This window comes from Apium graveolens, chromosome 8, assembly GCF_009905375.1.
Source record: "Apium graveolens cultivar Ventura chromosome 8, ASM990537v1, whole genome shotgun sequence".
In the NCBI taxonomy this organism is placed as follows: domain Eukaryota; kingdom Viridiplantae; phylum Streptophyta; class Magnoliopsida; order Apiales; family Apiaceae; genus Apium; species Apium graveolens.
Window position 1 is genome coordinate 246,991,249 of NC_133654.1, and position 25,144 is coordinate 247,016,392.

At 37.3% G+C, this 25,144-nt stretch overlaps 1 protein-coding gene across 1 annotated transcript; it reads left to right on the forward strand.

The window, feature by feature from the left end:
* Positions 1 to 5,078: 5,078 nt before the first annotated feature.
* On the forward strand, positions 5,079 to 8,825 carry LOC141676594 (ATP synthase subunit beta, mitochondrial-like). Its single transcript, XM_074482275.1, has 9 exons — positions 5,079 to 5,635; positions 6,196 to 6,271; positions 6,366 to 6,454; positions 6,570 to 6,687; positions 6,771 to 6,874; positions 6,964 to 7,122; positions 7,218 to 7,442; positions 7,529 to 7,840; positions 8,393 to 8,825. Exons 1-9 carry the CDS (start codon positions 5,153 to 5,155, stop codon positions 8,513 to 8,515), a joined length of 1,689 nt encoding a protein of 562 aa, XP_074338376.1. The 5' UTR covers positions 5,079 to 5,152; the 3' UTR covers positions 8,516 to 8,825.
* Positions 8,826 to 25,144: the final 16,319 nt, after the last annotated feature.

Genomic DNA, 25,144 nt, shown 5'->3' on the forward strand with positions numbered 1-25,144 from the left:
TATAAATGGCAGCACCATGCCCCTCCTTGCGCTTTGCTAAATTGTTTCACAAGATTGGCTAACAAAAAAGGTAATATCCTGATTATTTTTTCGTATATATTTGTTTTTTCATATATGTCTTCAAATCTGAATGTTGCCCCTCTATGTAATTATGATTTATCATTTGTTGTAAGTCTATTTGTTTTATCATTTATTGTAAGTCTAATTGTTTTGTTTAGGCTAATTTCGGCCATGTAATGTATAATCTTGATGGTGATGTTTAGCTTTGTTCTAAACTAATATAAGCAACAAGGGTATATATAGATGTATGTATAATCATGCCCCATAACGGTTGCGTTGAGTGAAGAAAGAATTCACAGTGATTTAACTAGATTTGTTTCTTTTTAAATTCGATTTTATAGAGCTATGTATATATATTATATGATTCACACGACCATGTGAACCAATCTGTTAAAAATTTTGAAAGGTATTTGCTTTCAAAATTCCAATGTGTATTTGCTTTGGTTTGGACCTCAAAATTAGCCTGATATATGTATTTGCTTTGGTGTTTGGCCCTCTAAGTTATCTATTATGTCTCTCAGATACATGATGTAACAACCTCAAAGTCAAGGTAAGAATGGATACAGTATAGCATGGACTGTTTACGCTTTACCATACAACATGGACTGACATGGACTATATAAAATTCCTGTGATTATTTCTTTGCGGCCAACAATTTAGGCAACTAAATTAAATTAAGTGTTACTTTAGTTATCTTATATATTAAATTTTTCGCCACATATAGTATTATAAGGCCAAATTTAGTTTGTGAAATTTGGATCAAAGTTTAATGTTCTGTGAAGAACATGCCTACTGTATAAGATTCCTGTGATCATTTCTTTTCGGCCAACAATTTAGGCAACTAAATTAAATTAAGTTATTACTTTATTTATCTTGTATATTAAATTTTTCTCCACATATTATATTGTACGGCCAAATTTAGTTTGTTAAATTAGGATCAGAGTTTTAATGTTAAGTGCCGAAGAACTTTAGAAGAGTCGTAGGTTATACATTATAATCTTGGAAAAATGCAACTGAGATTTCTTAGGTGTTTTAGTGTTAGAACTGGAGAGAGGTAAAAAACTGCAACACTCTTTGTGTTGATTCTATTAAGATATTTTTTTGATTAACAGTATATGATCATTTTTCCTACAGATGTTTGAAGTAAATCTATAAAAGATGAAATTGATTGTTTAAAGTATAATTCATGTCTATAACTTTACTGTCTCTCTTTAGGATGATATGTGTGGTTTTAATTTTATTCATTTCAAAATAATAGGTTGCTCAAAGTTTAAGATTGTACATAAAAAATTGATATTCTCAAATTTTATTATATATAGTTGTGATAATTTGAGACTTTGCAGTATACAGGTAAAACTTAGTGCAAGTATAGCAACCCAGGAGTGGTTGTGGTTATGTTTTATTCTTGTAAATTGATATAACTATTATTGCATAATTTTGTGGCTTAATATTTTGTATTAACATAAAAATGTTAACAATAATATATAAAGGAAGTTATGAAGAGCAGGCATGAGATCTTAAACTCTCCCAATTTTGTATCTAAATTCTTTTAGGCATCTTCTATTTTAGCTCTTCACGTTGATAAGATGATAATCTATATTTATGAGTAATGCAGAGAAATATATGTTTAATTGAGAGTGGTAAATAGAAGATCTATTAGCCCAATGGATGGAGTTATGTCAAATGTCATTATATTCATATTATGGTTTTCAACAATTCTACTAGGTTTCTTGATGACTCAAGAGTACAATTTCTCAATGGGTCACGAAGTCGGGCATTCTAAATTCTAATGCATATGCCAATATAAAGAATATTAATTTTATAAATGAGTCTAGGTTGTGCTTAAGATAAATGGCTTTAACTGAATCAACAGATTTTACTTTCATTTAGCGAGCCTCGGTTGTTCTTTAAGCAAATGTCCCTCGATTGAAGTATTTGATCCCGAAATAATATAGAAGTTTTTTGTTCTCATTCAACTTTCTCTGATACTTTATACTTGCTTCAGAAGGAGTTTGGGTGATATCACTATATTAACATTCTACAGGGTTTTTTTCATCCGTTTTACAAACTATGTGAGCTCATCTATTAGAATTTAGATCATAATATAATTAAAAGTATGCAATTATATGGCATTCGTATATATCCAGGTCATATGACACCTTTAGGGTCGTAAAAATTCTACATTATTTTTCTAATCATAAACTTTTTATATTTTGACTTTGGTCATATGTCATAGTGTCTTGCTAAGCAAAGATCCATAAAACCTTTCATAGAAACTTTAGATTTAGATGTTCTACATTTGCATTTAAAGAAATCGAGGTTGTCACATTTTACAATCTTTGTGGTTTACTATTGTGTATTCTTATTCCCTTACATAAATATGTGAACATTTATAATCTTATTTTCGAATATTAATACATTAGTGGTGATGTAGAGATTAAGAATGGTTGCTAAAGTGTTGGGAAACCTAGAACACCGAATACAAAGTAGGGGTTATTAGTTCATAATAACTTCCAAAGGGATGAAAGATGTTAATCGAATACTTATATAGTCTTTAATTAATTCATGTGATACCCTAATATTTTACACATTATTTATTTTGGTATATGTTTATTCCTATATTCTACCTATTAGTTTAAGTTACATTTGATTTTTATTAAGCATATTTTGAATATCAAACTCTAATATGTTAGGACTTGGGATCATGTTATACATTTGATCGTTAATCAGTCTTCATTCTATTGAAGGCAGGGAAAAGGTGGCTCATTTTCTATGAGCGTCAACTTAAGTGTAAAGATCATAGAAGCAAGTACATGCCTCCAGTATCCAACTCTTCCCGGTAAAATGGCAAATACATGCATTGATAAGGTCAGCACGGTCCCCCGCTCCCTATAAAGCAGTATGTTACATGTATACCTGGGGCTAAGTTGTTATCTGCTTCTTGTCCTGTCATGCTTAGTTGATTGAGTGTCGGTCAAAAGATACATGTTGTTATCTACGTAATTGCTTACTTAAATCAATGATGTAAATGATGTTATTACTCTGTATTATATTGCAATCATCGTTTGTGTTAGGAATATGCTGTTATGCTGTGATCTTGATGATAATTCACCAAAATACCTTAAGTAGATTTATTAAGTGTCTTTTGCAACCTTCAACAGATAACCACAGTTATCTATCCGTCGAAGAAGTAGCTTATGTAAATAAGTTTGCAACACATTCTGTACACTAGAATAGCTTGGGGATTTAGTAGTTTTGGTAGACTCTAAGTCATGTAGGCTACTAGTAAGATATACAAAAATAGGTGGGTTAATTGTAAATATAAAATGTATTATAATTTTGTATAAGTGAAAGAGTATCAACTGCTATGGAAACAACCTCAACTGCTAATCTACAAAGCTTCAACGGATGACTAAATATGCCTTCAACGGATGAGTCAAGCTTTCAACGGATAATAGATAAAGCTATCAACGGATATTACCAAGAAAGGTTCAATAGATGACACCAATATAGTGTCAACGGATAACATCTAAAAATCTTCAAAAGATAATCAACAAAGATAACAGTTGAAAGGGACTTGACAGAAGCTGATAGAGTCACATGGGTTGATAGTGCACAAAATGAATGTGGCAACCTAATTGCAGGTGTTAGAAGAAAATGAAGCATTTTCATTTCCATGCAAGACAAGCTCGTTCAAAGATGATGTATATAACTTGGATTGCATTGGACAGAGAAGTAAAGAAACATGTGATTGGACCTAGCTGATAGGAATACAATTTGTCTTAAGACACATGTAACTTGGTGATATATACAACAAGTGTAGCAAGTAACTTAAAATAAAGAACTAAGGAATTCAACTAGAACAAGAAGTAGAAGGCAAGCTGTATCTTTAGCACTCTCAAGCTCTAAGTTGTAAGTTTTACTTGTAAGCAGCTGTGTGCATTCTTGCATCACATAAATTTATCTCAATGATTGCATTATAAACTATTAAGTTGTGTTGTGTACATATATATTATGCATACCATTAAAAGTTAATGATTTGGCGTGGTTTATGCAAATTTTATTAAATAATTGAATGATTTAATATAAGATTGTAGAGCAGAAAATCTAATAGTTGGTGTCAAAAGAAGACTGGAAACACAAGACATGATTTTTTAACTTCTAATACCATGCTCTTTAATCATTCTGCACCTAAAATTTATACTTTAATTGAGCCATTAAAAATCAGCTAGATATTCGTAAGATCATACTAAGATGCTTGGTGAAAATTCTATGTTGATATTAGCTTTTACAATCAGATATTGTAATCGGTGTTAACAAACCGCGCAAAGTGCGGTTATTTCACGTAGTAACTATATACAGGAATTCAGGTTCATTTTTTTATTTTATTTTAAGGATCGGGAACATGACCGATCATGTTTAATCTGATCCGGGCCTTAAATCGATAAATCTGATTCGGTCTAACTTATAGATACAGATCAGAATTTTGTGCAGGGTAGCTAAAAGTTTTTTTTTAATGAATAAACTATAATTGGAATATGTAATTGCACCCTTTTTCGTGGATTATAATTTTAAAATAAGTAAATTTAAAACTCGGCAATTAATCATGTGAATTTGTTCCAAATTTAGAGAACTGTCTCCCGAACCTTACGGAGCATAATCTTAAATTTTTATTTTATATTGATAAATATTCAACTCATTGACTAAAATTTGGAAAAATGGTTAGAACTCTGAAAAAATCAAATTAACATTGAAATGATTACATGCCAATTAATATGTGCATTAATATGAGTATCACTAATAAAAACATGACATGTGTAATTGAAGAACATTTTTTGAATTCACTTTGAGCGTCCAATGGAAAAAATTTGAAATAAATAATTAGTGAATGAACATGAAAAGAATAGAAAAGGAGAATATCCGAGATTTGTGACCACAGTAAAAAAAAAGGCACAGACAGTAAAGAAGATAAAAAAGGACAAACTCCTACTCTCCCTCGGATAAATTAAGACACATCTCCCAAGTCAATCGCATTTCAAACCCTAACACACACACATTTCTCATCTCTCTCCCTCGCATCTCTCTCGCCGCTATGTCTTCTCGGCGACTTCTCGCCTCTCTCCTCCGCAAATCTCTCTCCAAACAATCTCTCCCTTCCTCTCTCTCCTCATCGACCACATCTCGTCTCTCTCGTCGAATCTCTCCCGCCGCCGCCTCTCTCTTTCCTCGCTACTCCTCCACCTCCACCTCCCCCGCTGCCGCCGCACCTGCTTCGTCACCAACTCTCTCCTCCTCTCCGAAATCTTCTCCCAGCGGCGGCAAGATCACCGATGAGTTCACCGGCGCCGGCGCGATCGGCCAGGTCTGTCAGGTCATCGGCGCCGTCGTTGATGTTCGGTTTGATGACGGTTTGCCGCCGATTCTGACGGCGTTAGAGGTGATGGATAACTCGATCCGGTTGGTTCTCGAAGTTGCGCAACATTTGGGAGAGAATATGGTGAGGACTATTGCTATGGATGGTACTGAAGGACTTGTGAGAGGTCAACGTGTTCTCAATACTGGATCTCCTATTACTGTAAGCTTTCTTTCGAGTTTTTTGAGTTTTCGTAAATTTTTAGATCTTCGATATTTCTTATCTCGTTAACCAATTGATGCATTTAATTGTGTAGATATGTGATTATGTTTTGATTTACTGGATCTGTTGTAATTGTAAGTGAACTGATTTACGGAATTAGTTTTATATGTGTATATGAGAAATGTTGAAGCTTCGATGTTTTGATATTAGATATAACGGAAAGTTAACTGATTTCCGGAGTTTGTTATGTGTAGAGTAGTGTTTTTTTATGTTATTTATTTGGTCTATGTAAACAAATTTAATTATATATTGTTTTGATATATTGTATGTTTATTTATTAGAAATGTTTAGGAGTTTTGGTATGATTAACTGATTTATTAAAGTTGTTATGTGTGTGTGTGTGTTTTGATATACTGGCTAGAAATGTTGACAATTGAAAGATTTATTTCATATTACTATAGGCTACGCTTCTCTTCTGCTTAATTTGTTGTAGACGGTAATGTGTCATGTATGTGTTTCTGTGATTTGTGTTTTTGAAATGAGTAATTCTTACCATATAGGTTCCTGTTGGGAGAGCCACTCTTGGTCGTATTATGAATGTTATTGGAGAACCAATTGACCATAGAGGGGATATCAGTAAGTGAAGTATTTCATTTTTGACGATGAAGGGTTTATTGAAGTCGAATTTTAAGAGAATTCTCACTTGTTTTATATGTATCTACTGGAACAGAGACAGACCATGCATTGCCTATTCATAGAGAAGCTCCTGCTTTTGTTGAGCAAGCAACTGAACAACAAATTCTTGTCACTGGTATTAAGGTAATATATATTGGACTGACAGTTTTCTTTTTTCTAGTGTGGGAATTGTTCTGAATCCTTTAAATTTTATGGTCCATGATAATATGTGTAAGCCAAACGAAATACTTAATTGTAGGTTGTTGATCTCCTTGCACCATACCAAAGAGGAGGAAAGATTGGTTTGTTTGGTGGTGCTGGTGTTGGAAAGACTGTGCTTATTATGGAACTTATTAACAATGTCGCAAAAGCCCATGGTAAGATCTTATTTAAATTCATAAAGAAATTTTGTAGTGGGCAGTGTGGTTTTTACCTATTTTAATATCTTTTCCTTGTGCAGGTGGTTTCTCTGTCTTTGCTGGTGTTGGAGAACGTACCAGAGAGGGTAATGATTTGTACAGAGAAATGATTGAAAGTGGTGTCATTAAACTAGGAGAGAAGCAGGTTAACTTTGACTATAGTAGTTACCTTTTCTTCCTTTTGGTTTTCTATTAGTTTCCAGATTAGTAAATTGTACTCTTCTACTGTATCAGAGTGAGAGCAAATGTGCTCTTGTCTACGGTCAAATGAATGAGCCCCCTGGTGCTCGTGCTCGTGTTGGTCTTACTGGTTTAACTGTTGCTGAACACTTCAGAGATGCTGAAGGTCAAGATGTGCTTCTATTTATTGACAACATTTTTCGTTTTACTCAGGTACTGTTCCCTGATATGGAATTTCTGAAATTTAGTTTATCATAGTATTTTTTATGATATTTCATTTTGTTATGCTCATTTTTATTTTTTTGCAGGCCAATTCCGAAGTGTCTGCTTTGCTTGGTCGTATCCCATCTGCTGTCGGGTATCAACCAACTTTGGCCACTGATCTTGGAGGTCTTCAGGAGCGTATTACTACAACTAAGAAAGGTTCTATTACATCTGTCCAGGCTATATATGTGCCTGCTGATGATTTGACAGATCCTGCTCCTGCAACAACATTTGCTCACTTGGATGCCACAACTGTCTTGTCTCGTCAGGTTTGCACTTTCTTTCTTCCCTTTGTTGACTTACTGGAGAAAATCTGATTTAAAATAAAATTGACAAGTTTTGTGTTCATACACAGATCTCTGAGCTTGGTATCTATCCAGCCGTCGACCCCCTTGATTCTACTTCCCGTATGCTGTCACCCCATATTTTAGGAGAGGAACATTACAATACTGCTCGTGGAGTACAGAAAGTTCTTCAGAACTACAAGAATTTACAGGATATTATTGCTATTCTGGGAATGGATGAACTTAGTGAAGATGACAAGTTGACTGTTGCTCGTGCTCGTAAAATTCAAAGGTTTTTGAGCCAGCCATTCCATGTTGCAGAAGTCTTCACCGGTGCCCCAGGCAAATACGTGGAATTGAAGGAGAGCATTACCAGCTTCCAGGTGAATACAATTTATTTGATGCAAGCATTTTTTAAATTGATTAAGCCTCACTTCAACTGTACTCATCTCCTTGGTAATTATTTCTTTGTTTCAAATAGCATGCCAACACCAATAATTTACCAGATATGAGTTCTTATGTTACCATGGTTTTCTGCTTGCCTTTTGATATATCTTGTCATTCCGGATGTTAGTTTATTGTGATGTTATTTTTAAATTATGGAAGTTAACAGGATCACACAATAAACAAGTGATACTTCGTATTTACCAGTACCTTAATATATGTGTTACCCCTCTAATAAGTGTATATTTCCCAGTTACTTGCACCATTAATGCAAGATAATTAATGGACGTGTTGGATTTTAAAGTAGTATCTTTTGCTTATTCTTACTTTATAGACAGTCACGGGCTCACAGAAAGGACAGTCTTTGTGTGTATTTGTTAAGCAATTCTTTCATTTTTTGCTCATTGTAAATCTTAACGAGCATGAGCTTATTCTGTGGCCTTGTTTCTGATCTTTGATGGGTTTCTGCCTTGTTTTGTTTGTTTCAACAGGGAGTTTTAGATGGGAAGTTTGATGACCTTTCTGAACAATCTTTCTATATGGTTGGAGGAATCGAAGAAGTTATGGCCAAGGCAGAGAAGATAGCCAAGGAAAATGCTGCTTCTGCTTCTTAGACATCTGACCTCTTTATCTAGATGATTGCGAAAATAATAATTTTGTTGAATGCTGGCTATGCAAGTGCCTGGAGTTTAATTTTTTTTTTTGAAAACCAACTGTGTTGGGATTTTGCTCTTGCTTTTTATCCCTTTGCAAGATTTTAATAGAGCTATAGAGCAAACAGAGTTGAAAACCACCGAAGCCCCTTTATGTTTTATTGTCGCACAATAAGGGAATGATGGTGGACCTGTATATTTTCATCCAGTGTTACATTCTCCATATTGGACGTCTATTTATGAAAATCTCTCGTCAGAAGTTATGTTACTAGTTTTTACCTTCTTTTTTGGGATCCTGATGATTCTGGTGTCCATTTTCACCAGGATTACTTGAGGGGTCCTGGTCATCTATATTCAATTGTTTAATCATTTTATCATTTTATTTTTATGAACAATATATTTATTTCTTTCCATTTCTTATTCTTATCATCTTTTGCCTCTTTTTATCACTAATAATAATATTATAATAACAATATGTAGCATATAAAGAAGATTAGGAGTGTGAATTTAATATTACAATTATAAGGAGCATAGAGTGTTATTGGAGTTACTTTTCTTGTAATGTCATCAATCACAAACAATTTAACTATTTATTATATTCATACGAAATTTATTGACACTTTTGGATGTGCCTGTAAGAAACATTACATGGTACAGTGATAACTCCGGTGGTGGCGGGGCTGCTCCTTCTATACCGTGCCTGAATCTTTTACCACTTTGCTCTTACACCGTACCTGAATCTTTCGCTATAGTGGTGGTGTATCTGTTGTGGGGCTCCTAAAAAATACACCGGAAGGGGTTTGGGTTCCGCGGCACGTGCATTGATTATGCTCATACTTGATGAATGACAGTTGTCCTTATTATGCGCTTGCGCATGTGCCTCGCGTGCTGGGACCTCCCAAGGTTGGGCTTGCGGGATTAGGTCAGTCTGGACTAGTAGTTCGCGAGACTGGATTGAGTTAGGAGTCCGGGTCTGGCCTTGTAGGAGTTACACGTACTATCATGTGCCCCCCACTCCCTTATGCAGATTTTCTTGATGGGGGATTATGGTTGATTTTGTTTGTAGGAATTTGGGCTCTGCTTGCCATCCCAGTCCGGATTGTGTTGAGTTCAGCCAATCATGACTAAGGTTTGATGTCTTTAGAAGAATTTGATCTTTTCTTGCCCCACAGTCCAGATTGTATTGAGTTCAGCCAATTAGGACTAATGTTTGATATGTTTTGAAGAATTTGAGCTTTTCATAGCCCTCAGTCTGGATTGTGTTGAGTTCAGCCAATCAGGACTAAGGTTTGATGTCTTTAGAAGAATTTGAGTTTTTCTTGCCCCCAGTCCGGATGGTGTTGAGTTCAGCCAATCAGGACTAATGTTTGATGTTTTTAAAAGAATTTGAGCTTTTCTTGCACTCCCAGTCCGGATTGTGTTGAATTCAGTCAATCAGGACTAAGGTTTGATGTCTTTAGAAGAATTTGAGATTTTCTTGCCCCCAGTACGGATTGTGTTGAGTTCAACCAATCAGGACTAATGTTTGATGCCTTTAAAAGAATTTGAGCTTTTGTTGCCGTCCCAGTCCGGATTATGTTGAATCTACGGCTCCGGACTTGGAGTTGAAACGGTTTTTGGGGGTTTTCCCCCCATTGATTTGAATTTTTACAGCTGTCTTTTTTAAAAAGTTGTGCCGTATTAATGATGCACGTTAATTACCGTGTATACGTGTATAATTGTGTGTATATATATATTTTGTGGATGAGCGGCTGGGATTGTGCCATGTGGCTTGACCCCTTGATATTCATACCGCCTATAAAAAGGCATCCCCCTCTTATTCTTTTGTTTATTACCTCTCTTCAATTTTCCTTTAGCTTTCTTCTTCTTCCTTCGTTGCTTTTTCGACTTTTGTCACGGGAGCTCTCGAAGGTCTTCAATCGCTGGTCGGTCTTCCCCAAACTTTCCATACTATCTACACCTGTAAGCTTCCTTATTATGTCTTTGTGATTTTCTTTATGTTTCTTCTTCGACCAATTGTTTATTATTTTTGTTGTTTGATTGCACACTGTTGTTATGTTTTTGATTTGAGTGTTTTGGTTTAGTTTGTGTGTATGTATGTATATATATATATATCTCTTTGAGTTTGTTTTTGGTTTCTGATTTTGTTTCGTGTTGTTTCTGGAATTAGGGTTTTTAGTTTATCCGGGCTGAACAAGCATCTTAGTGATGTGACTGTGCGGGCTAAGAGTGCTGAGAAGGAGGTTGGTGACCTTAAAACTGAGATGGTTGAGCTCCGGAGACAGATTTCTGCAGTTAGGCCGGAGTCGGAGGTTATCGAGGCTTATAAGAAATCTGAGGAGTATGATAGGACAATTGCAAATCCTGGAGCTCCGGAGATAGGGCGTTGTTGGGTTATTGACGAGAGGCATATAAAGACGGATCCAGAGGACGATTTTGACAGCTTTCGAGGAGAGTTTATTAAGGCAAAGCAGAACATTGAAGCTAGGCTCGGGGAGCCGGAGCCCTTTGACGGCCCTTGTCCTAGTTTCCTTCCTCCAACTGCTCCGGATGCTTAGATTTATATTTGAAAACTGAACTTGTTCTAGTTTTTAGACTGCTGTTTGATTTGTAATTGTAATACTGTTTTTAGTCCGGGCTCCTTTGGTCCGGTTAACTTTGGTGTATTTGCTTTTGTTTGCTTTTATTTTTGCTTTGATATTATGTGTTTGCCTTAGAAATTTTTTTCTAAGTTAATATGTTTGCTCTAGTCCTGTACCATTATTGGTCCGGACTAGTGTAAGCTTTTTTGCCTTAGGAAATTTTTCTAAGTTAATATGTTTGCTCTAGTCTTGTACCATAATTGGTCCGGACTAGTGTACGCTTTTTTGTCTTAGAAAATTTTTCTAAGTGACTTTGTTTGCTCTATTCCTGTACCATAATTGGCCCGGACTAGTGTATGCTTTTTTGTCTTAGGAAATTTTTCTAAGTTAATATGTTTGCTCTAGTCCTGTACCATAATTGGTCCGGACTAGTGCACGCTTTTTTGCTTTAGGAAAATTTTCTAAGTTAATATGTTTGCTCTAATCCTGAACAATAATTGGTCCGGATTAGTATCGCTTTTTTGCCTTAGAATTTTTTTTAAATGCCTTTATTTGCTCTAGTCCTATACCATAATTGGTCCGGACTAGTGTACGATTTTTTTGCTTTAGGAAAATTTTCTAAGTTAATATGTTTGCTTTAGTCCTGAACCATAATTGGTCCGAACTAGCTGACGCTTTTTTGCCTTAGAAAATTTTTCTAAGTGACTTTGTTTGCTTTAGTCCTGTACCATAATTGATCCGGACTAGTTGACGCTTTTTTGCCTTAGAAAATTTTTCTAAGTGGCTTTGTTTGCTCTAGTCCTGTACCATAATTGGTTCGGACTAATGTTTGCTTTTTTGCCTTAGAAAATTTTTCTAAGTTAATATGTTTGCTCTAGTCCTGAACCATAATTGGTCCGGACTAGTGTATTCTTTGGGTAAGGATTAAGAAAATGTATTTGAAGAAATGTTTTTCATTGAGCTGAAATTTTATTCATACAAGATATAAAAAACCAAATTGGTTGCTTGCCATAGGCTACAAGATTTTGGTTGCTTTATTTGTTTTTTCCTATTGGTAGAATTTCCTTAGTCTGAGTCCATGCCAGGTGTTGGGAATTCTGAGCTATCCATGTTCATTAACTTTTAGGTTCTGGGTTCCTTGACCTTATATGGTCCTTCCCAATTGGGCATTAGCTTTCCAGTATTTGTAGGATCTGATGCTTCTGTGTCTCGAAGAACCAGGTCTCCAACTTGGAAGTTCTTGACTCTGGACTTCTTACTGAAGTGTTATCTTGTTTTATCCTTATAGTTCTCCATTTTTCCTATAGCTTGGTCTTGGACTTCATCAATTAGTTCTATGTTTGTTCTGAGTCCTTCTTCGTTAGCTGCTTCATCAAAGTTTATTATTCTGTGAGAAGGAGATCCCACATCGATAGGTAATATTGCTTCTGTCCGATAAGCTAATTTGAATGGAGTTTCTCATGTGCTTGTCCTGGGGCTTGTCCTGTAGGACCATAATACACTTGGCAGTCCTTCTGGCCATTTGCTCTTGCTCTCTTTAAGTCTCTTCTCAATACCTCGGAGCAGAATTCTGTTCGTGACTTCTACTTGCCCATTTCCTTGGGGATATGCCACTGATGACTTTTTGTGCTTGATCCCGCGCTCCTGGAGGTAGGACTCGAATTCTGACCCGACGAACTATGGTCCATTATCTGATACTAGAACTCTTGGAATTCCGAACCTCATCAAAATATTGTCCATAAACTTTATGCAGTTCTGCTGGTTTATGGTCCTCATTGCTTTCGCTTCAACCCATTTTGTCATGTAATCAATAAAAACTAACAAGTACCTGAGATCTCCTTTAGCCCATGGAAAGGGTCCCATGATACCAATGCCCCTGACAGCAAATGGGATTGAAGATAGGACTGATGAGGGTAGGACTGGGCTTATTTGGGACACATTGCTGAAGAGTTGGCACTCCTTTTATCTTTTCATGAATTCTACTGTGTCCTGGTAAATGGTTGGCCAATAGTAGACTTGCCTTATGATCTTGTGAGCTAGGGCCTTTGCAGATATATGATCTCCGCAGATCCCTTCATGGACTTCCGTTACAAGATTTCCTCCTGGGACATGTTGAGAGGAGTCCAGTCCGTCTCCTGCTTTGGCTCCCGGGACTGCTTGGTCAGTCCTGGATCGCTTTTGGACTCCGAATTAGGACCGAGCCTCTGGAAGATGGGTTGTTTGTCTTTCTTGGTTCCGTTGGCTTTGCTTGAATTTTTTGTCCTGATGGTAACCCCCTTTCGTTCGGTCATCAAAATTCTTACTCCTAGATCCTCCATTCCGGGTCATCCTCATAGCTTGAAGTACATCAATTTCTTTGATGAATCTGGCAGCCATGGATTAGGCTGCCACCAGACTCTGGGGCTCCTTGTTGATCAGTTCTACTATGTATCTTTTATTGTGCTCCGGGTCCAAATTTATGCTGAAGATGCTCAGAGCCTCGCACTCATCAAGGTTCGAGATCTTGTTGATTGCTTCCTAGAAACGCCTCATATAGGTCGAGAGGGATTCATTGTCATGCTGTCTGATTGTTTCCAGGTGACACATATGCATCTCATATGTCTTGTTTGCTCAGAACCTCCTGAGGAATGATGCGCAGAACTCCTTCCAACTATAAATGCTTCGTGAGGGGATCCTGCTGAACCATCTCTGGGCCCCTCCCTTAAGAGTCGATGCGAAGAAACGGGATTTTGTCAAGTCATTGTAGTAGTATATTTGTGCAATCTGCTCAAAATAATTCAAGTGCTCTTCTGGGTCTCCCAGACCATCAAAAGAATCAAAATTATAGTGCTTTAGGACCCGTTGTCGTGGAATAGCCTCCAAGGAGTGGCTGAAAGGGTTAGAGTTTCCCCAATTTCCATCCCATAGCCCTTGCCCATTTTTCTTTGTAATTCATAGATCATATCTTTAAGATCCTTTTGCTTTTCTTCATCATCGTCAAAAATGACCTCGAGAGTGGGATCTCTTCGGGTTCTCTTAGTCCTGGACTTGGCCAGTAGCTTCTCTTTTTCTAGTTGTATTCTCTTTTGAATCTTCAGTTCAAGCTTTGGTTCTTCTTCCTTTCTGATTTATTCCATCATCTCCTTCAACCTTTTCTTCTTAACTGCTTATGTTTCTTTGTTGTTGCCCTGATCCTTTTGGTTCTTCTTCCCCTTAATTCCAATATGGTCAAAGACTGGTCTCTTGGATTGCTGAAATTCCCCGGACTCCTCCGGTTCCTCCGCTAGTTCGGCTTCGTCCTGGATCTGGGCTTGCTCCTTCCTGTAAAGCCGGATTGCTTCTGCTAGCTTGTTACTTGTGAGGTGGCCATATGTTCCTCAGCCACCTGGACATTAGTATACTTGTACTGGTTCAGCTCAATGAGGCTCCTGGCGTCCCGTGGATTAATAACTCTCTCCAGAACAGGAGTGTGTTGTAATGGTTGCTCCTGGAGTGTTTCCCGGTCGGTTCCCGGGTCCTGAGCCTGGGAGTGGTCCGGCTCCTGGACCTGAGTACTAGCAGAGGGTCTCCCAGAAGTATGTTTTCCTGCTCTTGCCATAGTTTCAAAAGTACCACCAACAACTAAAAAAAATCTCCAACTAACAATATTGATCTAAGGTTGATTTTTGAGAATTGTGAAAACTATTCAGAACAACAATATGTAGCTTTCTAGAAGTGGTTTTAAACAACTTTATGGGACTGGTAGACAATATGGTAGAATGAGTAGGGTTGGGTTCAAGAACACAAATACGATATGCAAACTAAAGCTATCTCGAGGTTCTAAAATAATAAAAATTAGCAATGGCACACACAAACGTGGCGTAAATCAACGAAACGGGGCTCACACAAATGTGGCCTAAAACAACGAGCACACACAAACGTGGCTTAAATAAACAACATTTATATTTATGAGAGAGTTTGTTAGCTTGAGTTCTTACAAGTGAAAGAAATGGACTTTTTTAAGAGTTTGTTGATGAAGGTGACTAGGTCAGTCTGGACTAGTAGTGCGCGTGACTGGATTAAATTAGTAGTCTGGGACCGGCCTTGTGGGAGTTACACGTACTATCATATAGATTATTTATTTGATTCTTTATATGATTCTGTTATTCCCAGTGGACTAACAATGAGATTTACAAAAGGGGGGTTGAATGTAAATCTCAAAACTTTTTCAAGTTTTGAGCAGTTTCTAAGGCTAAGTGTTTCTGAGAACAAGTGTGTGTGAATTGCTTGAAGCCAATGCAGACAGATATATATTCAAACATAAATGTAAAGAACACACAGAACTTAAAAACTTTTCTGGTGGATTTGTTGTTCCACCAGAGATGTGTTATTTCAGAAAATCTGTGATTCAAAGAATTAAATCACAGCTGCTTCCTAGTACAAACTAGATGATTTTCTCTCTGAATTATTCTAAACAGCTCTGGAATTTTTTTTTCTAATTACTAGCTGATACTTGGTTTATATATATCACCAAGTTTACAAGTGAAGACAAAACTGTAAAATACAATTAAAAAGGCTCTTCACATGTTTCTTCTTCATTTCTCTATCCAATGCAATCTAGGATAATCTGTGAATCTTTGAATACTTTCTTGTTTGCACCAGAATGGAAATGCTGCATTTTCTTGATTCCTCCAAGAGGCTTCCACATTCCAGTTTGTCTCTGTCAACCCATGTGCCTCTGTCAGCTTATGAATTGTCACTATCAACTGCTAATGAACTAAGCATCCGTTGAAGCTTTCATCCGTTGATGCCTTATTCGTTGAGGCTTTATCCGTTGAAGCTTTATCCGTTGATGCATTATCAGTTGAAGTCTTTATCCGTTGAAGCACTTATTCGTTGATGGATATTATCCGTTGAAGCATTAGAGACATCCGTTGAATCTTTATTTCTTATCCGTTGAAGGTCTTCAATATCAGTTGATACTTCTTCACTTATACAAAATTACAAGGCATGAAATATTTACAATTAGCCCTCCTATTTGCATATCCACTAGTAGTCAATATGACTGATACTTTCCTACAACATCTAAGAATTACAACTTGAATCCAGAGAATGAAATGTGCTACAATACTAAACTTATTGCTAAGTAAAGCTACTCCTTCAACGGATAGCCAAGATGGTCTTATCCGTTGAGGCTACAAATACTAGATTTCTACTTAAGTGTTTTGTTTAACTTATCATCAAACTAATACACATATTCCTAACAATCTCACCCTATTTATGTCTACTAGAACTGTAGGCATAAATTTGGGTTTAGCTTGATGATAACAAAACACTTGACAAATATATAAACTGTAATAAAGCAGAAATTCAAAAGTGCTGCAAAAATGTGTATGCTGAGATGGAATTGAAGAATTACATTATTTCCAAGGGTGCTCCTTTAGCCTGAGCAGATTAATTTCTTTTCCTTTGATCCCTTGTTTTCTTTCCTAGCCTCCTGTCATTCTCCTCTATTTGAAGTTGAAGTTGTCTGTAGAATTCAGCTTCATCTTCTTCATTGATGTCCAACTTAGGTTACATATCCTTGAGAGTTTCATTACTGGCAATCTTGAGCTGATCTTCAATTCTGAAAAATCTTCTGACTCCTTTGTTGTCTCTGAACTCCATCAACCAATGAGGTGATTTGTGAACTGTAATTCCTCTTTCTTGAATGAGTAATATTCTATGCAAGGCATTGGGCTCCCTCCAAGTTTTCCTTATGTTGGCAATCTTGTTGAGAATCTCAGTCTTGGCAGTCTTGGTAAAGCCAGAATCCCTTTGTATGGCTGAGTAGACTCTAATCAAGGTAGAGTAGCCTTCATTCAGAATTCTGTAAAGAGGCCAAGTTCTTTCCCCATCTCCTTTGTATTTGAACACTAGTCTTTCTGGTAGCTGTCTGTAGGCAGTTATTCCCCTTACTTCCTCCAGCTCATCCAGATAGAGTTCAATGTCTGAAAATTCTTTTATGTCACAGATGTGAACATAATCATCCTTAGAGGCTTGATGCTTATGCTTAGGCTTCTGTGTGAATTTGATTGAGGCTTTAGAGGGTGTTGATTTTATTCTTCTATTCTGCTTCTTTGATGGTGGAGAAGAGGTTAGGAAGGTGGGCAATTTGATGGTGTCCCAATCAATTGGTTCCTCCTTGGGAATGATTGTTTCACCATGAATGTTCATGAAGGGGTCAGGCACAATGGGTTAAGGAATAGAAGGTAGTGGTTTGGAATTTAATTGGGTTTCTTCAGTCTTATCTACCATCTTTCTCTTTGCATTGGCCTTCTTTCTGTTCCCTTTCTGCCATTCTTCTCTTTCCTTACTTCTCTCTTCCATATCAGTATCAACCATGTCCCCCATAGCTTCATCTTCACTTTTGTCTTCAATTTCTTTTTGTTCTTCTGCCTGACTTGACTTTAGCTATTTTTCAAGCTTTGCTTGTGCTCTTTTGTCAGCCTTTAGCTGTTTGGCTTCTTCCTTCAACCTTCTGGTTTCTTCCCTCTTGGCTATTGAGAATTTGGGATGTCCTTGCATCACACATATGCTCTTTCCCTCTCTGAAGATAATAGCCATGTTCCTCCTTACAGCCACATCCATGGTCTCTTTGTGCTTTGTGATACTTCTACCCAAAAGCTTGTCTTCATCAGGCTTTGGAAGAGGAAAATCTACTCCTTTCATCTGAGCAAGGCTTAGAGGATTCTTTGTAGAGTCCTTATTGGATCTGTTATTGGGCTTGAGAACCATAGATTTCAGATTCTTGGAAGAAGTCTCTCCAACCTTATTCCTCCCTACTGGCTTGAACTCCATAATAATTGATTCCACTTTTGTGCTATGCTTCACAGATTGTGATTGAGAAGTTGTAGAACCAAAAATTTATTGCATCTTTTCATCAATCTTCTTCCTTTGCTCTTTGACTTGCAATTCAGCTACTGCTATCTGGATTAGATCAATTCCATCAAGCTTTCCTTCGATTTGAATAGTTGGAGAAGTGGTGATGGCAGGAACTAGCACTTGAGATATTTGAACTATTGTTGATGGCTCTCCTTCCCCTTTCCCTGTATTCCCTTTATTCTCCCCCTTTTTGTTATCATCAAGGGTAGGGGTCAAGCCTTGTGCTTTTGCCAGCTGCATGAGTAGATTTGTTTGAGTTTGTTGATTCTGAAGAATGGTGACCATAGAGTCTTCAATGATCTGAACTTTGGTTTCCAATCTGGCCAGCCTCTTGTCAGCATCAGATTCTTTCCTCAGTCTCCCCAACAAATCTTGCATAGTACCATAAGGTATGACTGAATCCAACTTCTCAGCATTGTAGGATTTCAGATCAGCAATGTCCTGTTTGAGTTCATCCACACTTAGATTCTGTTTGAATTGCTGCAACTGCAAGAGATGCATAGAGTCCAGATGAGCTTGAAGAATTACCTTGGTACCAGCATCTGTAGTCTCCTGAAGGGCCTTCTGAATTGTCATGACTTGTCTGACCAAAGTGACACCAAACTCTCCTGGTGTTGATGCTTTTGCCCATGCCCATTCAGGAAGATCTGGAACAGAACTTGGGCCCGCTACTCCCCCTAAGTTCATGCTCCCATCCAAAGAATCAGAGTCATCATCATTAGAATTTACTCCAAATTCTTCAGATGGCTCATCAGCTTGAGAAGGCAGCCTGTTAACAGCAGCTTTGTCTCTGAGAAGAGATTATGAAGTGTGTACAATGTTTAAAGTCTGTTCTGCCTCCACATTGCCCTAAGCAGCCAATAATTGATAGGCTGAAACAAGATGAGTAAAAGTATCAACATCCAAGGAAATGTTATCAATTACAGCTTTGTAATGTTGCTGAAATTGTCTTTCCTTTTCTGCATCATCCACTTTCATTGACTCACTAGCAATGGCTGGATCCACCCTTATAGCTTCTGTACCTGCCTTTTCTCTCATTTTCTCTATTTTCTTGCATCAGGGGCTCCCCCTGGCTCATACACACCCTCACACCCTCACCCTCACCTGCTAAGGTGGCACTCCTCTCACTCACTTTTGCCATGCTGGAAGAAATAGCATGCATATGGTGACTCTCAACCTCTCCTTTTGCCTGGGAGCAACCCGGCCTCTCACTCAAAAGATCACTCCCTTCCCTCAAACCTAAAAGTGATTGTACAGTAACCATGTCCTCTACAGTTGGAATTGTTTCTGTTATGTGTGTAGAGACCATCAACGGATAGGGAGTATCCATTGAAGTGGAAACTGATGGTATCAACGGATAACTGCTGTTAAGCTTATCCGTTGAAGAACAACCACTTGTCAACGGATGAGAGATATCCGTTGAAGAAGGAAAAGATGTAGATATAGAAAGTGACATAATTGTTGAATCTGTGTGAATTGATTTTAAGTGAGGTGACACAGATTCTTCAACTACATCTGAAAGAATTGGCTGATGATCCAACAAATCATCTAAAAGATGATGATCATCAGGTTTTGAGTGGAGCTCCTCCCTGAGTTTTAATGAGGGAGAATCAGGAATTGATGTGAATATCATATCCACATCCAGAGAGGGTGATGGAGAGTTTGATGATTGGTGTGTTTCTATTATGAGAGAATGGGGCTGTGACTCCACATTTTCTGGAATCACATCAAGCTGAATTTGAGAAGGCACAGATACAGGTGGATGTATATGTGCTGTGTGTGCCCCTTGTGTGGAAACTAGGGTCTTGGCCTTCTTCTTCCTCGAAAAGGCTTTAATTGGTGAATGTGTGGCTTCAGTGTCCCTCCCTCTTTTGGTCTGTGTCCCTGGTTGGGGACTATTTTCAATAGTTGCACCCTTTTGGGAGGATGCAACTAGAGATGTGTTTGACTCCTTTTGAACCACCACAGTCTTTTGAGAGACTTTGGCTTGGCTGGCTTGGGTACCACTCACCTCTCCCACCTTATCCTGGGGGGTTTCTTGATGTTCACCCCTCCCCTCACCACTCACACCCTGTTCACTCCCTTCAGGGTTTATGGTAGTTGTTACAACTGTTGTCTTTTGAGAAACAACAGAGGTAGTTTTATTTGACTTGAGTTTTGAAACTTTAGTTTTGGTGGCTTTGGTAGGAACCTGTTTGGACAAAGACACAGATTCCATTGCCACACTGGAAGACAAAGAAACAATGGGGTTGGAAATAGTAGGAGTTATAGAAGTATTTACCTCACTTACCTATGGTGCATTCATGATTGGCAAATATACCAATGGCACCTGGCTGTTGAGGTTTATTCTCAAAAGGTCTGCAAGGACCCTTTTCTCTTGTGCCCGACATTTGAGTTTATTATTCTCATTTGATATAACCAATCCTTCAGCAACATGGTTAGCCAATAACATAAAAAATCTAGCATAGTAGATGTTATGTGGTCTATTAGCTTTGTTACCTAATCTGGAACCTAATTCTAGCATGACACAGTTGCTAAAATTAAAGTACCTATCAGAAACTAGCATATAAAGCATATTAACAAGAGATGAAGTTATGGCATCAAAATCACTAATCTTCCCAAAGAAAACCTTAATAAAGGCATCTCCAAGAAAACTCCATTCTTTCCTAAGCCCTTTCCTTCTAATACTACCTAAACTAGCAGAATCAAAAGCATAGCCTATGGAATCTAACATAGCAGATACATCTTTATCAGTGTGTGGTGTCATGGCATTATTCTCAGGCAGCTTAAAGCAAGACTGTATATCATCACAGTTAATGCAATAATCCTTACCTTTGAGAGAGAAGGTAATAGTCATATCTGTGGAGTTGAACTCTGCAGTTGTCCAAATCTCCTCAATCACCTCACAGTAGATGGTTGGGGCTTCCAGCATTGCATAGCTTAGTTTGCAGTTTTTGATGAAGTCCATCATCTTGTGATAATCAGAATGTGCTTCGTTCTTTTCAACCAAGGCTACGAAATTATTCTTTTCAAAAACAAATCCTGTTTGAGACATAATTTTGACTACTGGTGCCATTGTTGTGAGTAGAGGTTGCAGAGAAAAACTTGAGAATTTTGGGAGAGAAGGAGAATAAAAATTGCAAGAAAGCGTAAAGTGAAAATTAGAATTCAATGGGCTTTTATACTTTCTTGAATTAAAACGTAAATAAAATGATTAAATGATACTTTCAAGCAAATTACAGTCGTTTAAGAATAAAGAAAACTGTAAAAATTCTGAAAACTGCCTTTAATACAAATATATACAATAGTGTATATCTGTATCAACGGTTAAGTAAAAGAATCAACGGCTGTGACTCACTTAAAGTAACTGATGTGATACTTCAACGGATAAGGTAAATAGTTATCCGTTGATGATCAACACTATTTTATCCGTTGAGGGATAAAATTACCAGAAATGTATTTGTCTTTCAACGGATAATGATCATCCGTTGATAGAACAATTTTGGCTTTCAACGGATAGGGAATATCCGTTGATAGAATAAGTTTTACTAAGAGCCAACTTTGTTCTTGCAGCAAATTCATTTCAGGCTTCAAGACAGATTATATAGAGGACATAAATTTATGAATAATTAAGCATACCTAGCTCACTTACTAATCTTGTGAATGATGATTCATCAAGTGGCTTGGTAAATATGTCTGCAATCTGCTTTTCACTTGGAACAAAATGAAGTTCCACTGCACCTTTCATCACATGTTCCCTAATAAAATGGTACTTGATGTCAATGTGCTTGGTTCTTGAGTGCTGCACTGGATTTTTAGTAATGGCAATGGCACTTGTGTTGTCACAGAATATAGGAATTTTGTCAACAGTCAAACCATAGTCAAATAGTTGATTCTTCATCCATAGTATCTGTGCACAGCAACTACCAGCAGCAATGTACTCAGCTTCAGCTGTTGATGTAGAAACATAATTTTGCTTCTTGCTGAACCATGACACAAGCTTGTTCCCTAGAAATTGACAGGTGCCAGTTGTGTTTTTCCTGTCTATTTTACAGCCTGCATAATCTGCATCTGAGTAGCCAATTAGATCAAAATCAGACTCTCTAGGGTACCAAATTCCTAGATTTGGAGTCCCTTTGAGATATCTGAAGATTCTTTTAATAGCCACTAAGTGAGATTCTTTAGGGTCAGCTTGAAATCTAGCACAGAGATATGTAGAAAACATTATATCAGGTCTACTAGTAGTTATATATAAAAGTGAGCCAACCATGCCTCTATAACTTGAAATATCCACAGACTTTTCAGCCTTGTTTAATTCAAGCTTGGTGGCAGTGGCCATGGGAGTTTTTGCAGATGAACAATCCATTAAGTCAAACTTCTTTAAAAGATCATAAATGTATTTAGTTTGACTAATGAAAATTCCACCACTAACTTTTTTAACTTGTAAACCAAGAAAATAAGTTAGCTCTCCCATCATGCTCATTTCATATTTACTTTGCATTAACTTAGCAAACTTTTTACAAAGCTTATCATCTTTAGATCCAAATATAATATCATCTACATAAATTTGAACAAGTATTTTAGAGCCATCAACATTTCTAAAGAAGAGAGTTTTGTCAACAGTACCTCTTGTGAAGTGATTATATAGAAGGAATTTTGACAAAGTCTCATACCAGGCTCTAGGTGCTTGCTTTAGTCCATAGAGTGCTTTCAACAGATAATACACATAGCCTGGAAAGTTTGGATCTTCAAATCCTGGAGGTTGGCTTACATAAACTTCTTCCTCCAATTCCCCATTTAGAAATGCACTCTTGACATCCATTTGATAGACTTTGAAATTGGCATGGGCTGCATAGGCTAGAAAGATTTTGATGGCCTCAAGTCTGGCAACTGGAGCAAATATTTCATCAAAATCTATTCCTTCTTATTGAGAATAGCCTTTAGCAACCAATCTGGCTTTATTCCTTATGACAATGCCATTTTCATCCACCTTGTTTCTGAATACCCATTTTGTGTCAATAGAACTCTTGTTCTTTGGCTTGTTTACCAGCTTCCATACTTTGTTCCTTTCAAATTGGTTTAGCTCCTCTTGCATTGCTAAAATCCAATCTGGATCCAATAGAGTTTCTTCCACTCTCTTAGGTTCCTCCTGTGATAGAAAGCTACTATACAGACATTCATCTTGAGTAGCCCTTCTAGTTTGCACTTTAGATGTAGCATCACCAATGATCATATCAAAAGGGTGATTCTTGGTCCATTTCCTTTGAGGTGGTAGATTAGCTCTAGATGAGGTTGCCTCAGTATTGTCATGATGTGAGATAGAATGTTTATTGGTTGAAACTCCCCCTGAGTTGTTGATCCTTTGAAAGGAATTGGGAGCTCTATCAACTGATGAAGTGAATTGATTATCCGTTGACAGACTGTGATCAACGGATGCTTCATTATGAACTTCAACGGATGATGCACTTTATCTTTCAACGGATGTTGCATTGCTTCTTTCAACGGAAGCTGAATTATGACTTTCAACGGATACAGCATTCTGTGCATTATCCAAAGGCAGATTCTGAATTCTTCTTGAGATGCCTTCTTCATCATTCTCATCTTCACTATCATCACAATATATCTCAATATTGTCAAATTTGAGTCCTTCATGATGTCCCTCATCTGTTAGTCCATCAATCTTCTTATCATCAAACACAACATGCACAGATTCCATGACAATGTTGGTTTTTAGATTGTAGACCCTATATGATTTTCCAGCAGAATAACCAACAAATATTCCTTCATCAGCCTTTGCATCAAACTTTCCTTTGTGATCAGATTGATTCCTTAAGATGTAACATTTGCAACCAAAGACATGCAGAAAGTTTAAAGTTGGTTTTCTTCTCTTGAATAATTGATAGGGAGTCATGCCTTTTGCCTGATTGATTAGAGAAATATTCTGAGTGTAACATGCACAGTTAACAGCCTCAGCCCAAAAGTAAGTTGGGAGTTTTGACTCTTCAAGCATTGTCCTTGCAGCTTCAATTAGTGATATGTTCTTCCTTTCCACCACACCATTTTGTTGTGGGGTCCTTGGAGCTGAGAACTCATGCATGATCCCATTTTCTTCACAGAACAACTTCATGGTTGAATTTTTGAACTCAGTTCCATTGTCACTCCTAATATTCCTTACTTTAAAATCAGGATGATTGTTGACTTGCTTGATATGATTGATAGTGATTTCACTGGCTTCATCCTTTGATCCAAGAAAATAAACCCAAGAAAACCTTGAGAAATCATCTACAATCACTAGGCAATATCTTTTTCTTGAAATTGACAATACATTGACTGGTCCAAAGAGATCCATGTGTAGCAGTTGTAATGGTTCATCAATTGCAGATTCAAGCTTCTTACTGAATGATACTTTCTTTTGCTTTCCTTTCTGACAAGCATCACAAAGTCCATCCCTTGTGAATTCAACTAGAGGCATTCCTCTAACTAGATCATTCATTGTCTTGAAATTCAAATGGGACAGCTTCTTGTGCCATAGCCAACTTTCAACTGCGCTTGCTTTGCTGAATAGACAAGTAATGGATTCTGCATCTGTAGAGTTGAAGTCAGCTAAGTACACATTCCCTTTTCTAACTCCAGTTAGAACCACTTTATTGTCCTTTTTTATTTGTGACAATACAGGCTTCAGAATTGAAGGAAACAATATTCCCTCTGTCACATAGTTGACTGATGCTCAATAAGTTATGTTTGAGACCATCAACCAATGCAACTTCATCAATGATGACATTTTCTTTTGAAATCAAGCCATATCCCATAGTGAATCCTTTGTTGTCATCTCCAAAGGTTATGCTAGGGCCAACTCTCTCCTTAAACTCTGTGAGCAGGGTGAAATCTCCTGTCATGTGTCTTGAACAGCCACTGTCCAAGTACCATAAATTCCTTCTTTTTCCCTGCACACAACAAAATCAATCAAGTTGATTTTGGTACCCAAGTTTCCTAGGGTCCAGCCTTGTTAGTCTTTTTTCCAGACTTCATTCCTCCTGCATCTTTTGACTTAGGTAACTTTGGGTCAACCTTGATCTCAGATGTGGTTGGTTGAAGTGTAGGGTTAGTCACAGAATCATTTAGCACA

Coding starts and splice junctions, on each gene's coding strand:
- LOC141676594 (XM_074482275.1), top strand. CDS start 5,153: ATGTCTTCTCGGCGACTTCTCGCCTCTCTCCTCCGCAAATCTCTCTCC. Junction 5,636..6,195: donor ATACTGGATCTCCTATTACT/GTAAGCTTTCTT, acceptor CTTACCATATAG/GTTCCTGTTGGGAGAGCCAC. Junction 6,272..6,365: donor TGACCATAGAGGGGATATCA/GTAAGTGAAGTA, acceptor CTACTGGAACAG/AGACAGACCATGCATTGCCT.